This window comes from Scyliorhinus canicula, chromosome 2 (assembly GCF_902713615.1).
Source record: "Scyliorhinus canicula chromosome 2, sScyCan1.1, whole genome shotgun sequence".
Taxonomy (NCBI): domain Eukaryota; kingdom Metazoa; phylum Chordata; class Chondrichthyes; order Carcharhiniformes; family Scyliorhinidae; genus Scyliorhinus; species Scyliorhinus canicula.
The window spans coordinates 212,654,064-212,670,160 of NC_052147.1; the positions used below are offsets into that span (position 1 = coordinate 212,654,064).

At 48.7% G+C, this 16,097-nt stretch overlaps 1 protein-coding gene across 2 annotated transcripts in view; it reads left to right on the plus strand.

The window, feature by feature from the left end:
• The window catches only part of LOC119961939 (myosin light chain kinase, smooth muscle-like), a 552,422-nt gene that overhangs the window by 226,657 nt on the left and 309,668 nt on the right, over window positions 1-16,097 (plus strand). For both annotated transcript variants that reach the window (XM_038789529.1, XM_038789528.1), the window contains exon 5: window positions 15,826-15,988. In XM_038789529.1, coding sequence (XP_038645457.1) covers window positions 15,826-15,988 — 163 coding nt within the window. The remainder of the gene's footprint in view (window positions 1-15,825; window positions 15,989-16,097) is intronic.

The following is a 16,097-nucleotide window of genomic DNA, read 5'->3' on the forward strand; positions in this document are numbered from 1 at the left end:
CTATCTTCCGACTTCCTAAATTGCTTCCCATCCCCCTGCCACATTAGTTTAAACGCTCCCCAACAGCTCTAGCAAATAACGCCCCCCCCCCCCCCCAATCCCCCGCAGGACATCGGTTCCAGTCCTGCCCAGGTGCAGACAGTCCGGTTTGTACTGGTCCCACCTCCCCCAGAACCGGTTCCAATGCCCCAGGAATTTGAATCCCTCCCTCTTGCACCATCTCTCGAGCCACGCATTCACCCTATCTATTCTGACTTTCCTACTCTGACTAGCTCGCGGCACTAGTAGCCAACCTGAGATTCCTACCTTTGAGGTCCTACTTTTTAGTTTAACTCCTAACTCCCTGAATTCAACTTGTAGGACCTTGTCCCGTTTTGTACCTATATCGTTGGTGCCTATGTGCACCACGACAGCTGGCTGTTCACCCTCCTCCCCCAGAATGTCCTGCAGCCGCTCCGAGCCATCCTTGACCCTTGCACCAGGGAGGCAACATACCATCTTGGAGTCTCGATTGCGTCTGCAGAACCTCCTGTCTATTCCCGTTACGATTGAGTCCCCTATCACTATAGCCCTGCCACTCTTCTTCCTGCCCTGCTGCGCAGCAGTGCCAGCCACGGTGCCATGAACCTGGCTGCTGCTGCCTTCCCCTAGTGAGCCATCTCACTCAACATTATCCAAAGCGGTATATCTGTTTTGCAGGGAGATGACTGTAGGAGACACCTGCACTGCCTTCCTACTCTTGCTCTGTCTTTTGATCACCCATTTTCTAACTCCCTCAGTAACTTTCACCTCTGGTGTGACCAACTCGCTAAACGTGCTATCCACTACGCCCTCAGCATCGCGGATAGCATATTTACTCACTAATCCCCTTCCCTTTTCTTCCTGCAAAATTTTAGGCATGTTTTTAAAATTTTATGCATAATTTGTTTATTAATCCACTGTCACTCATTCCTATGCAATCTGAATTTATCAGGCATGCTCAACACTCTTGAGGGTGAATTTCCACAATTTGCCGATCCAGTGTAATATTGGCAGAAATGTTGTCAAAACCCCAGAAACAGACACCAAGGATGATGGTGAACAGAAAGTACTGGGTGTTGCCAGCATAGATACAGGGTGACTCCATAACAAGGAATGCTTTTGCTAATAATTTGCGTTTGATGGAAAATAAGGGGTCCAAATATGAAATCTTGAAGTAGCAATGTGGAACCAGAGGGGAAGCTGGACTGCGGTGATTCAAGAAGGTGGCTCACTACCACTTTCTTGAGGGTGTTTAGGGAAAGTGAAAAAATGCTGATCCTCATATCCCATGAAATAAATTTTTAAATGCTGGTGCAGGAAATGTGCTGGCCATTTTGGGACAGATAGTAGTGGAGTCAAACAAAATCAGTAAGATGGAGCAATGTGGGCAGTGTTAATGAAGTAATTCAGAGACAAGAGATGGCGGAGAAGAATGAACCAAGTTGATTACAGTAGAGTCAGTAAGGAAGACCATGAAGAATAGTACACAATGGATCAGATTTTCGCAAAGTCGGGACGGCTCCACAGATCATTAAAAATGGTGGGTAGGACACTGCTCCCATTTTTCACAGGTCCAACTTGCGCTGGCAGGAAGGAAAGAGGCAGGGTGTGATTCACACAGATGGAAAACCTGAACTTACTAGGGCCAATTGATCTTAGTGCTGAGTTCAAAAAGACCCCCAAATTGACTGTTCCAAGGACCTTAACCTACAGTGTGAAGTTCTTAATTGATGGAGTAGATGTAAACACACTTGAAGGGATAGAATTCTGTTAAGTGTCATGATCTGATTTTTAAACATTATCCACTCTTTAAACATGAAAAAGGGGCTGAAGCTCTCAGTGGCCGTCTTTGATCGACAGGTCATCTGGTATAGGTTACTAAAAAATTACCATCTGGTTATCAAGTGTCAATAAAGTTCTTTGTTGACATTCCTCCATGAGCTATTACTCTGTCAATATAGATGCTGGGCTGAGTTTCAAAAGCTACAATTATCTAAGCAGGGGATGCTGGTTTCACAGTTTGATAGTTTGAGATGGTATTCAACAATTAGTTGCCGATGATGTGGGATCTGAATTGAAGTTTGTTTTTATAAGCGATTAATCACTTGTAGTGATTTAAAAGTTTTGAATCGGCTTGTTGAATGGGAGTTTTTCACTATGAAGTGTATCTGTACATTAGTTTGCTAAACGTTTATTGTTTTCATACCCACATGGCTCCTGAGATCTGTCCATAGTGGATACTGAGTGAGCAACTTTGGAGGAGTATGGTGTGGTGTGGTGCATGAATTGGCATGGAAGTGGCATGGGGATGTGAGGGGCGTAGTATTGGGGGTGGGTTGTGAGAGCTGAGGCTAGAGGGCCTAACAGCATCTAAAACAACAGGGACAAAGTTCCAGAGGACTGAGGCAGGCTTTCTAACCAGCTGACATCTGCACTCAGCCAAATCCGTAACCATCTTGTACTGCTTCTAGGGTTTATAGGCCGGCTCTATCTTGCCCTTGCCACCCTGGAGCGAAGATTCAGTCAAATGGGGCCCCGCAAACCAAGATGGGTCTGCTAAGTCGGGAAATTTTCCAACTCAAGCTATCCACCTCGGCAGCAAAAATCGAACCCCATGAACAAAATGAGAAAGCAGTCATTCTACCAGGGCACTCAGTGTCATTGATGTGGATAAGGTGGGAATTGGATTGAAGATATGTGACAGGTGGATATGAAGCTGACTCAATATGGACCAAGAATTCAATGTGGAACCAGTTGCCTCGTAGGACTTAACCATCTGCAAACCTATGAAAGCCTGAAACATTTTTGTGGCAGAATGTGTGCCTTTTAAAAAAAAAAATTATTTGAGAGATGATGACGCCACTGGGCATTTTCTGCCAATCCTAATTGCCTTTGCGAACATGGCAGTGAGCTGTCTTCTTGAATCATGTGGTGTAGGTAGACCTGTGGTGCTGTTAGGGAGGGACTTCCAGGATTTTGACCCAGTGACAGTTAAGGAACAGTGATATATTTTCAAATCAGGGTGGTGAGTGGCTTGAAAGGGAACTTTCAGTTGCCGGTGTTTTAAGGGAGTTGCACTGTATTTGCAAAATTCAGATTGGTTTTAGAAAATCCAACATTTAGTTGATTCCATCAAAAATTACAGTATCCAAATGTAGGTGGCAATGCTACTGCTGGTCATTTTAAAACACACTACAGTTCACTTGCATGAATGCTGACAGTGAAACTGTACATGCAACCAGTACAACGATGGGCTGAATGGCCTCCTTCTGCACTGTAAATTCTATGATTCTATGATGAGGGACTGTCTGAACTTTGCGAAAATTATTATTATTTATCTAAATGACAATGAGCAAAAGAGCTCAAAAGTTTGGGATAGTAAATCCAGAAAAATGTCATTCTAACATATACAAGTTATGTTTAGTGTCATTAACTCATATTTCTCCATTACTATTATTAATATTCTCAATTAGCTGTACATGGTGATAGGAATTCTAAGACTGTGTGTTACTCATTTAACAAATTAAACATCAGTGTGATAACTTGCTGGTGTCTTAAAAGAACAGAACGAAAGGAGTTAGGTTGCAGCAATTTTGTATCATGTTTTTAATTACTGAAGTGGGATATTGTGATCTGGGAATATTATAAATCTCTGATTCCATTCTTCATTTACATTCTCGACAACTGTAGTACATCGAGAAACTGATTTTATGATTTGTTGTCAAAACTATGGTTGCGAACCAGAATGTGGTGTGGAGATGTACCAGATTTGGAGAGAAAATTTACATACCGAATGGAAACATAATTTAAAAAAATACATTTTTGTGACATCAACAAACATTTGCTGTTCCTTTACAGGTGCATCAGAATTGCACAGCACCAATGGATCCAGAACCCTAAGTATTTAGAAATACATACTCCTGTGTTCTTGACTAAAATTCAATGTTATCTGTTTTGACAGAAGTAAAACAATTTCAGGACCTCCCATGTGCCAAATTGAGTGGAAAAATCCAGTATTGAGGTTTTGTTCCCTGCCCCCACTGCTCTTTCATTGCCCTGCACAATTGGGTGACAGTGGGGAGCTAAACCCACAAGCCACTTTGACTTCCGCCCCGACTACCACTAACCCAAGGGATGGCCAGGGAAGAGTTGCCATAGTTCTTGAGGCAATGCCTGGAGGCATTTTGAACTCCTTTTTGGTGGGGGAATACCCACTATTGAGCATTTCTCCTCAGCCTCAATCCTCAAAGCTTGAACTGATTTTATGCCTCAGCCCTTTGGAGCAAACCTTCAGCTCTCTTCTGTTAGTTTAAAATTCCTTCAATCGCTTCAGTTGCTTGAATGGATGTCCCACTGCCACTTTGGGATATCCCTCTTCCCTAGATTGAAGTGGAATCCTTTACCTGGTTGGGTTTTTACCTTGAATAAAATGAATGAGGCGCAACCCTGGGAATTGGGTGGAGTGGAGGGTTCAAGCCAGCAGGCACTTTGTCTCGTAGAGATGAAAGGAAATTCAGAACTGTCGTGCCCGCAGGATTGATGATGGGAGGCACGGAAGCTGACAAACTAAAGGAGCTTTATTAATGAGATGTATTTGTTACAGGCTGCTTCTCCCTGGGGTAAGAGTAAGATGGGGAAGGTGGCTCAACCATGGCTAACAAGGGAAATCAGGGATAGTGTGGAAGCTTGCACTTGAAAATAAGAGGCATATAAATTAAAAATTCAGCAGGAGGACAAAGGGTTTAAATCGGAAACGGAAAACAGAATACGAAAGTAAGCTTGCAGGAAACATAAAAATTGGCTGCAACATCTTCTTTAGATAAGTGAAGAGAAAAAGATTGATGAAGACAAATGTAGGTCCCTTACAGTTAGAATCAGGTAAATTCATCATGGCCATAAAGAGATGGTAGACCAGTTGAACAATTACTTTGGATCTGTCTTCACAAAGGAGGACACAAATAACCTTTCGGAAATACTAGGGGACAAAGGGTTTAGCATGAAAAAGGAACTGAAGGAAATTTTATTGGAGAAATTGATGGGATTAAAACTTGATACGTCCCCAGGGCCTGATGCTCTGCATCCCAGAGTACATAAGGAAGTGGCCCTAGATATAGTGGATGCATGATGATCATTTTAAAGCATTCTATAGACTCTGGAAGAGTTCCAATGGATTTGAGGGTAGCTAATGTAACCCCACTTTTTAAAAAGGAGTGAGAGAGAAAATGGGAAATTATAGATCAGTTAGCCTGACATCGGTGGTAGGGAAAATGCTGGAGTCAATTATTAAGGATGAAGTAACTGAGCATTTGGAAAGTGGGGACCGAATCGATCCAAGTCAGCATGGATTCACTGAAGGGAAATCATGCTTGACAAATCTGGAACTTTTTGAAGATGTGACCAGTAGAGTAGACAAGGGTGAAACAGTGGATGTTGTGTGTGGACTTTCAAAATGCTTTTGACAAGGTCCCACTCAAGAGATTAGTGAGCAAAATTAAAGCTCATGGTATTGGGGGCAATGTACTGACCTGGATAAAACTGGTTGGCGGACAGGAAGCAGACAGAGGAAATAAACGGGTCCTTTTCAGAGTGGCAGGCAGTGACTAGCGGGGTGCCACAGGGTTCAGTGCTGGGACCCCAGCTATTCACAATATACATTAACAATTTGGATGAAGACATTGCATGCAATATCTCCAAATTTACAGACCACACTAAGCTGGGTGGCAGTGTGTGCTGTGAGGAGGATGCAAAGAGGATGCAGGGTGACTTGGACAGGCTGGCTGAATGGGCAAATATTTGGAAAATGGAATATAATATGCGTAAATGTGAGGTTATCCACTTTGGTGGCAAAAACAGGAAGGCAGATTATTATCTGAACAGTGGCAGTTTAGGAAAAGGGAACGTGCAACAAGACCTGGGTGTCATAGTGAAACAGTCACTGAAGGTTGGCATGCAGGTACAATAGACGGTGAAAGGCAAGGGGACGGAGTCTCTGACCCCGGACTGGTTCGGAGAATCGCCAGGCCAGGTGCGATTCACATAACGCCGCCCCGCCGCCGGTTGGCGGCGCCGGTCCCCAGCGATTCTCTGCGCGGGATGGGCTGAGTGGCTGCCGGCGCCGTTCACATGTGGTCGTACCCGGTGGGACCTCGCCGTCCATCATGCGGGGGCACGGCCTGGTGGGGGGGAGGGGGGGTCCAACCCCGGGGAGCTCCACCGTGGCCTGGCCCGCGATCGGAGCCTACCGATTGGTGGGCCGGCTTCTCCTGGTGTGTCCTCTCTTACTCCGTGCCGGGACTCTGTTACTCTACGCCATGTCGCGTCGGGGCCGGCGTGGAGAAGGAAATGAGCGTGCATGTACATGTTTGCGCTGGTCGCAGCGCGCACGTGCAGACCCGTAGCGCCCGTTTAACACCGGTATCGACAGCTGGCATCAACACTTAGCCTCAGGATCAGAGAATCCTGCTCACGATATTTTGCTTTTGTACGGCGCAGACTTACTTTGTTGTATACCATCCCCTTTCAAGCAACTTTCAAATTCTTGAGAGACAAACTGTGATCCGGAAACACTCACTAATTGCTCAGGAAATCCAAATCTTCAAAATACTTTTTACCTCACAATCATTTTCTCTGATGCAGTTGGTTTCAATATGCAACTTCTGGCCACTTTGAATGAGCATTGAATGTGACTAGGAACATGTGTCCTTCAAAAGGTCCTGCATAGTCGATGTGCACCCATTGCCAAGCCTCTTCTGGCCATTTCCAAGGATACAGCAGCTTTGAGGGTGGCAGGTTTTGCACCTTTACACAGGAAGAACGCATTATAGCCTTCTCTTTTTCTGCACCTAATCCAGGCTACCAAAAATAGCTCCTCGCTATCTCTTTCATTCTCACAATTCCACAATGCTCCTTGTGTAATTTGTCCATCACACTTCTTCTCAATGGTGGTGGAGTGGCTACTCTGAGTCCCCAAAGACCCCGTGGGCGCGATTCTCCCAAAGGGAGACAAAGTCCTGACGCCGGAGTGAAAATCGGAGTGTTTCACTCCGGCCTCGGAGCCCGCTCCCAGCCCCATATTCTCTCGCCCCCGGGGTACTAGGAGCGGGGTCGCGTCAATTATGCGCGCTGGACCTTGGCGCCGCATAGAAAGCGGCGCCGCGTAAATGACGCGGCCGGCATCACATAAATGACGTCACCCGCGCATGCGCGGTTGCCGTCCTCCCCGAGGCCGCCCCGCAAGAAGATGACAGATGGCTCCTGCGGGGCAGTGGAGGAAAGGAGGTACTCCTTTAGAGAGGCCGGCCCGCCGATCGGTGGACCCCAATCGCAGGCTAGACCGCATCGGAGGCCCCTCCCCGGTTAAGGAACCCCCCCACAGCGTTCCCGCACAGTTCCCACCGGCAGTGACCAGGTGTGGATGGCGCCGGCGGGGACCTGTCGTGTCGTAGCGGCCGCTCGGCCCATCCGGGCCGGAGAATCGCTGCAAACAGCGAGCGGCGATTCTCCAAGTGGCCTGGCACGTTTCTCGTGGCGCTGGTTTGGGGGGGGTGGGGGCGGCATGGCGCGACTCGCACGGCGGCCCAGCGATTCTCCCACCTGGTGTGGGGGTGGGGAGAATGCCGCCCCCTAACTTTACAGATAATTCTGTAAAGGGCGGGGGGGTCCGGGGGTGGGATCCGACTCCCGGGGGGAGCCTCCACGATGGCCAGGTTCGTGATCAGGGGCTATCGATCGGCGGGCGTGCGATCCGGTGGGGGGGGGGGGGGGGATCTGTGGTAGTCACCACTAGTAGTATTACATGTATTACGGTAAGACCCGTATAGTAGAGGTACATGGTTAAATCCCTGCCTGCTGGCTCCGCACAGTAGGCGGCGTATAAATGCTCGCCGGTGCTGCAGCCATTCTGATTCCAGCTACAGGAGGCACAACATCTTTTCTCAATAAAGCATCGATTATTCCACTTCTCTTGTCTTTGTGGTAATTGATAGAGCATCAATTTATTGAGCAAAGATTTTTTAAAACGATGGATCTTCGCATCTAACCTGACCGCCTGCAGCTAAGCCCTCAAGCAGCCAACGCTACATCCGCTTTTGACCACTGGCTAGCCTGCTTCGAAAGCTACCTCCGAACATCTGCTGAGGAACACTCGGACTCGCAGAAGCTCCAAGTGCTTTATTCACGGGTGAGCCCTGACATTTTTCCTCTCATCCGGGATGCGCCCACTCACTCCGAAGCGATGGAGCTCCTGAAGGGACATTACGTTCGACCAGTCAATCAAGTATATGCCAGGCACCTCCTGGCCATGAGACAGCAACTCCTCGGTGAGTCTCTGGATGATTTCTGGCATGCCCTGCTCATCCTGGGGAGGAACTGTGACTGCCAGGCAGTTTCAGCAGTCCAGCACACAGAACTTTTAAATAGAGACCCTTACGTTACGGGCATGAAGTTTGCGTACGTCCGCCAGCGGCTACTGTAAGGGGGTACGCTCAATCTTGCAGGAACTAGGCAGCTCGCTAACCCATTAGAATTGGCCTCCCGTAATGTCTAGTCATACGCCCCCGACCGCGCGGCTCCCTCGTGGGAATCGTGGGCCCCACCACCTACCGACTCCTGCTCACCGCAAGCCTGTGTCGCGCGGCAGCCAGCCAACCCTAGGGGGCCCAAGTGCTATTCTTGCGGGCAGAACAAACACCCCCGGCAGCGCTGCCCGACTTGCAACGAATGTGGGAAGAAGGGACACTTTGTTTCTGTTTGCCAGGCACGGTCGGTCGCCGCCATTTCCAGGCCGGCGTTCCTACACCCCCCCCCCCCCCAGGGGCGCTGCCATTTTCCTCTTCGCAAGCCACGTGCGGCCCGTCAGCGCCGCCATCTTCAGCGCCATTTTGGGCGGTGCCTCAGAACCCCTGCTCTTCTGGCCGTTCATCGGCGGCCGCTACCTCTACCATCACTGACCAGCCCGGGACCTCCCAGCATCTGCTGCAGCTCGCCCCGATCACCCTGGATCAGTCCCGGCCCCGCAACCTTGCGACCGCGACGACAACGGTGAAGATCGATGGGCACGAGATAACCTGCCTTTTTGACTCTGGGAGCACAGACAGCTTCATCCACCCCACTACGGTAAGGCGCTGATTCCTCGCAGTACACCCCATCACCCAGAAAATTTCCCTGGCCTCCGGATCCCATTCCGTGGAAATCCGTGGAAACTGCATCGCGACCCTCACCGTCCAAGGCGGACAGTTTAGCAACTTCCGGCTCTACGCTCTCTCCCACCTCTGCGTTGCCCTGTTACTCGGCCTGGACTTCCAGTGCCATCTCCAAAGCTTAACCTTAAAATTCGGCAGACCCCTACCCCCCTCACCGTATGCGACCTCACGACCCTTATTGCTCAATGTTCTGGTGGCAAAAACAATGGGTTTCTCTTCGCCTGACAACATGATGTGGGTTACCAGTGCTCCAACACTACATCACACGCTAACTATAGGTGTAGGTTTGGATCGAAAGGTGTCAGGACTTCAGATTTGATCCTCCTTTGTCACACGAACGTGTTGTGCACTGATCTGACCAATTTTGGTTCTTGTTTTGGCACAGCAGGATATGCAACAGTTTTTAAATGGTTGCCAAATTTGGAACAAATCTTCTGTTGTGATTCAACAATCCTAAAAAGGATCACAACTGATTAACATTGTTAGATGTGGTACTTTTGCAATAGCCTTGACCTTCAAAGGAATTTTGTCAAGGCCTGTAGCATCCATCACGTGTCCCAAATATTCGACTGAGGACTGGAAGAATTTGCACTTGTCCTTGCGCACTCTCAATCCGTTGTCCTCCAATCTTTGAAGAGTGGCCTCTAGATTCCAAAAATGTTCTTCTTCATCTTTACCAGTAACCAGAATGTCATCAGAGTAACACTGGACTTCGCTTAGTCCTGGGTTTTTCAAAATACGGGCCATGACCTGCAGGTGGGTTGCTGTCACGTTTCGAGAGGGTCATGGAGAGATTGGTCGCGGTGTTCCTGCAGTAGTCCTGATCCTGGGAGAAGCGCCCAATGGCCATTGATGGTGTTTTTATTGAGAAGGGTAGCCGTTGCTGCCTTTTAAATAAGAAGGAAAAGAGATTGTGTGTAGTCTTCCAGCCAGAAGGCACCAGTGAGAAGATCACGCACCCTGCATGTACACTTGACGTCAAGCACCCTGTATGTACATGCTTTTGACACCAAACCACAACGAAAGCTTCTTCCATTTTTTAGCTGCTGGCAAGCAAGGCAAGAGGATTGTGAAGATTTTCGTACAAGTACGAGAAGGCCAGAGACACAAGTAGGCAGTGTATCTACTGGACAGATTCCTGCAACTGAATCTGCTGGAGAGAGCTGCCCAGGAGAGACCACGGTAGTACAGAGTGGTGCTAGTGTTACCTCTATACAGAGCTCCAAGACTTCTGGGTAACAGCCTACAAAGAAGAAACTTAACTCGAGAACAAAGCAGTATAAAGATGATTCCTTGAGGTATAGTTTTGTCAATTGTGCCAATGCAGACAAGGATACAAAGCTCATGTGTGTCATATGCAGGAAAGTCATGGCAAATTAGAGGAGAAGCTTCAGATTTTGAAAGAGAAGAGGTGGGTGGAAAAACTTCTTCTGAGTTTGATGCCCCAGAGTCAGTTATTAACTTATAGCTGACTCCAAATGAAAAGACTGTGCTGTACCTGACCTGTGACAGCCCCGGAGTGGCCTCCTTCTGCCTGTAAGTTCTATGATTCTATGATCTTCTGCTATTTTGTTTGCTTGCAATAGTCAAACTGTATAAGAGCTCCATCATTCTGCATTTTCGTTGAAAGGTCCCATGGCGGCACAAACTCCCACCATTTTCTCCATAATGGAGGTTCCCCTGGCTGGATTCTCCGATTTTGCGGCTATGTCCAAAATGTTGGTGGCGCCCCTGCACCGATGCTCCGCCTGGTGGGGGGGGGGCGAGCAGTCGTGCCACGTAAATCCCCCAAACTTTAGCTGCCGTTATGAGCGCGGAATAGCCTGGTCCGTGGCCACGCATGGTGGCGGCCTGCAGCAGCCATGCCGTACAACATGGCGCCAGCCATGCACGGACCTGGCCTGCCAGATAGTGCCCACCAGTAACCCCCATACCACCCCCGGACCATCCCTCACCAGTCTCACCAGCCGCCACCGAAAACCCCTCTGGCCAGCAAAACGGCTCCCCCCTCCCAACTTGTGACATCTTGAGGCCGTCCCAACGGAGTGTGGCATACTCCTCGAGTTTGCTGTTTTTGAGGGGGCGGAGCGTCCGATAAATGGCACCGCTCCAATTTCATCGTAAAAACGGATTCTCTGGCTGATCACCGAACGCGATTTCGCCGTCGGCAAATGGAGAATCCCACCCCTGTCATAATATACACCAGTATATCATGGTGCAGAAACACACTGATGGACACACACAGGGACCAATCTGCATGTACAAACACCGCAGCCAATCACCAGTTAGAATACACACACTATAAAGGCAGAGGGCACCATGGTTCCCGCTCATTCTGGGTGCTGCCTCTGAGTGTAACAAGGACTCATCCAACGTGTGTTAGTTAGTTAGAAGTAGTTAATAAAATTGAGTTGAACCTTCATCAGTGTTGGAAGTGTCTGTTCATCTCTCAAGTCTACACTAGCCAACACTTCAGCCCCCTGTATGCACACTTTGCAACATGTTTTCAGCAGCCATCTTGCTTTTTCCTTTGAAAACAAGGCACAAACTGAGCTTCAGCCTATTTTCTCAGACACCCCCAGCCCTGTATTTGCTTCTGTAATTGCTCTTTAATCATTTTGCAGGGCGATCAATACTCACGTCCACTGAGCATGTTCTGTCCAGAGTACGTGGAGAGCTTATCTTCTAAGTCCTTTTTCCCCACTTTTCTGACGATTCTTTCCTCCTGCCCAGTGGCTAGCAAGTGCTGTTCGACCTCCTCGTCGGCAGTTACTGTGTTATGTCCACAGGATTGACGCTAGGAGACACAGAGGCTGACAAGCTAAAGAAGCTTTATTAAAGAGGTGTGTTAAGTACAGACTGATTCTTACACTGCACGGTTACCTGTGCTAGTGATCTAGGGGCAGCACGGTAGTATAGTGGTTAGCACAATTGCTTCACAGCTCCAGGGTCCCAGGTTCAATTCCCGGCTTGGGTCACTGTGCGGAGTCCGCATGCTCTCCACATGTCTGCATGGGTTTCCTCCGGGTGCTCCGGTTTCCTCCCATAGTCCAAAGATGTGCAGGTTAAGTGGATTGGCCGTGCTAAATTGCCCTTAGTGTTGGGTGGAGTTACTGGGTTATGGGGATAGGGGGGAGGTGTGGGCTTGGGTAGGGCGCTCTTTCCAAGAGCTGGTGAAGATTCGATGGGCCGAATGACCTCCTTCTGCACTGTAAATTCTATGATCTATGATCAACTATGATCTGTGACACCACGTCCAATGACGTCATGCATATATCATTATACAGTGCTCAGTGCTGCTTCAGTACTGCTTCAGAGAAATGAATATAATTACATAACAAGAACAATAGATCGCCTTGTATTGATTACTTCCATTTCTGAAAGGTATTTCCATGGAGAAATGCTCCTTGTCTTTCATAGCTCCCATAATAATGATTCACAGAATTTTAACATTCCCAATAATAGAACTGTGCACATTTTCACTCATTACCTAAATAGTTGAGTTATGACTTAAGTGCTAATTATCAAAGTAGTTAATGTTTCATCTCATGAAAAAAGCACACCAGGCTTATTATATTTGAATTTTACATATTAAAGATGGAGTATTTGCCAGAAGTGACAACTGCCTATATAATTTACCTTCATACTATGTGAGGCTGAATTTTGAGGACCTGGCGAAATCAGAAGCTGCCTCTGATACCCCTCTACAGCCATGAGGGAAAGTGGGCACAGTGGGTGCTGAGGGTTGGAGACCACAAGGGCACTTTGAGATGGAAGCGCCCTCAGAAACCTTGTAAATTGTACAAGATATATATTCTAACCGCAGCCACCAGGCCATCATTGCAGAGAGGGATCGTCTCCAGGGGATGGCCTGTAGCTGTGGCTATTCTCTTTGTAACCCTGGTGAATCCATACTGGGCTTCTCCACAGGGTGTGCCTCTGCACCCCCGCCACCATCCCCCCAGCATGCTGCTAGGAATAACTCACCTGCCATCTGGAAAGTTCGAATAGCTTACAAAGAATGCCTCAATTGGCACTTTAACTGGCTGCTCTCCCCAAAAGCAGCCTCTCTGAACATAGGCTGGAGGTGGAAACCTACTGGCAGTTTGGCATTCCAGCCAAACAAGCTAGCAACCCTCTTCCAAACTCACCACACTGTTGGGATGAAACATCCACCTGTGGTATTTACAGAAGCATTAAAATATAGTGGGCTGGATTCTCCGCAGCCTGCCACCGGTAACGGAGGTCCCGATGTGGTGGAAAATCCAGCATCAGGGAAACAATTGGGATTGGCGCCTGTTTCCAGTGCTTCGGTCCTCTGCTGGCGGCGGCATCGAGGTTCGCCCCCCCCACGCCAGCTGGAGGATGCAAGTGAATCAGAATAGCCTATTTGCATCTTATTAACAGGCTGCACACTGGGTTCCCCATGTTCCCGTGATTCTCCAGCCCTCTGGGCCAGGTTTCACGCAGGCGTGAATTGGCGAGCGTGGCCCTAGCACAGTGGACCTTGGTATTTATGATTGGTGACCCCAAAGTCCATTGGAGGGCCCCTCCCCACAATGCAAACCCTGCCCACCCGCACCCACCAGACCCCCACCCATCAGAGAATCCCCACTAGAGACCTGATATGAGGCGGTTCTCTAATACGGGGTGTGTTCTCTGAAGTCTCTGATATAGGGGCTGTTTTATATGGGGGGTCTCTGGTGAGGGGTCTCTGATATGGGGGGTTTCTGGTGGGAGAGGTCACTTGTGAGGGTCTGATGTGGGTCTCTGGCGGGGGTGGTTGGGTGACCCTCATGCGAATGTACTGAAGGGGGCGGGGGGGGATGTGACCCACCATTTGGGGGGGTGGAAGCATCTACTTGTCAGCGGCGGAGGGGGGAAAGATTTCCATTGCAGGGGGGAGGGGGACCAGCCGACAAACCTCGCTATTGGGCATCTGCTCAAATAGCGGGGTTCGTGATGGAATCCCTCGCGATGCCCACCATGCATATATTGGCATTGCAAAGGACAGTGAATCATTCCAAGCTTCACTCCTGGCAGCAACACAAACAAGAGGTAATTCATCACCGGCGGCAGAACATAGGGCGCGATACTCCGAAAAGGAGACAGAGTGTTCACGCCATCGTGAACACCGTCGCGTTTCACAATGGCGCAAAACGGGCGCAGGGACTACCGATTCTGGCCCCCACAGGGGGGCCAGCATGGCGCTGGAGCGGTTCACGCTGCTTCAGCCTCCCTTCCCAGCGCCAAATGGGCACCGTACCAACTCGCGCAGGGGACTTCTTCAGCGTGCCGGCTCCGACGCAACATGGGCGTGGGGGTTCAGGAGCCGGCCGCGCAACAAAGTAGGCCCGGGGGGAGAGGCCGGCCCGCCGATTGGTGGGCCCCGATCGCGGGTCAGACCCTATCGGAGGCCCCCCCCCCCGCGTGGAGCCCCCATTCTCCCCCCCCACCCCGCCCCCAACACGCCACCCCCGACCCTTTACGCAGAGTTCCCGCCGGCAGCGACCAGGTGTGGATGGCGCCAGCGGAACTCTGCTTTTTCCATGCGGCGGCTCGTCCCATCCAGGCCGGAGAATCGGCGGCCCCGCCACGTACAGCGGCCCACGGCCGACGCCGCGTCAAACGCGCCAGCACAAATGTGGTGCGGAGAATCGTGCACCGGCATTGGGGCGGCGTAGCGTGGCGCGGTTACACCGATTCTCTGGCCCGGCGTGGGGCGCGGAGAATTGCGCCAATAGACTCCCAAATGGAGAACCCTAACCAGTACTTTCACAGCCAGTGCATAGACCTTTTAAATTGGGGGGCCAAGTTAAAATCAACATGGTGTACAGACACAACTGCGATCAATGATCAGCTTTAGTGCTTCTTTCACTGCAGTTGGGAAGTTGAAAGGAAAGCACAGTTTACACATTTGGCCGAGAAGTTTAACCATTTTTAGCTTTGCTTTGTCTAAAGCCTTTTCAGATAATTTTCTCAGCAGATTTATTTATAGCGCCAAGTGAGCAATTATTTATAGTTTAAAGCGCCAAGTGAGCAACCTTTGCCCATTTATGTTATGAATGGTCCAGTAATGGGACAAAAAATATAGGCTTCTGGCTTGAAGAGCCTTTCCTTCCATCTGGTCTTTATTGAAACAGGCAGCCAACCTACCAACTGATTCACCCTCCTGCTGATATCATTAGATATGCAGAACCGCACTCTGTACCAAAATCAACCCCTCATTATCCTGCAGACGTTTTAGGATACCATATGCTATTTCCCGGGAGAGGCAAAGCACTCACCCGTGGCACTGAATATATTAAACAGCTGATTAAAGAGGCACTTACCTGCTTCTTCGTCCCCTGTGAGTTTTTCAAACCTGCCACAGTGCACTTTTGCGACTCTAACAAACAATTCTGAAACCAAATATCTATCATAAATATAGTCTACATTTTGGCAAAAGGCATATATGTCATCAGAAAAGTTTTTTAATTTATCTAAGGTCTTGGCTAAGGTTAAGCAACGCCACAATTTTACTTCAAAGTTCCAAATCATTTTCTTTATAAAGTGAAAAATAATAAAAGTATTTTTAAAAAGGTTTTCTTTCTTTTCTTTACAGTCGGTATTCTACTCCATCAATTGAAAATAGACCAAGTATTTGGGGTGAAAGTCCACCAAAATTTGTAACCAAACCGACACGACTGATTGTCAAAGAAGGGCAGAATGGCAAATTTTCTTGTAAGATAACAGGCCGGCCTCATCCTCGAGTAATTTGGTTAAAGGTAAGGCAAACTTGGCCTCCAATGTTGCACAACACTGCTTCTAAGCAACCCAACACATTGTTAAACTGAATAATATTTTGAAAAGTTCTTTACATTTCTTGTGTCATCG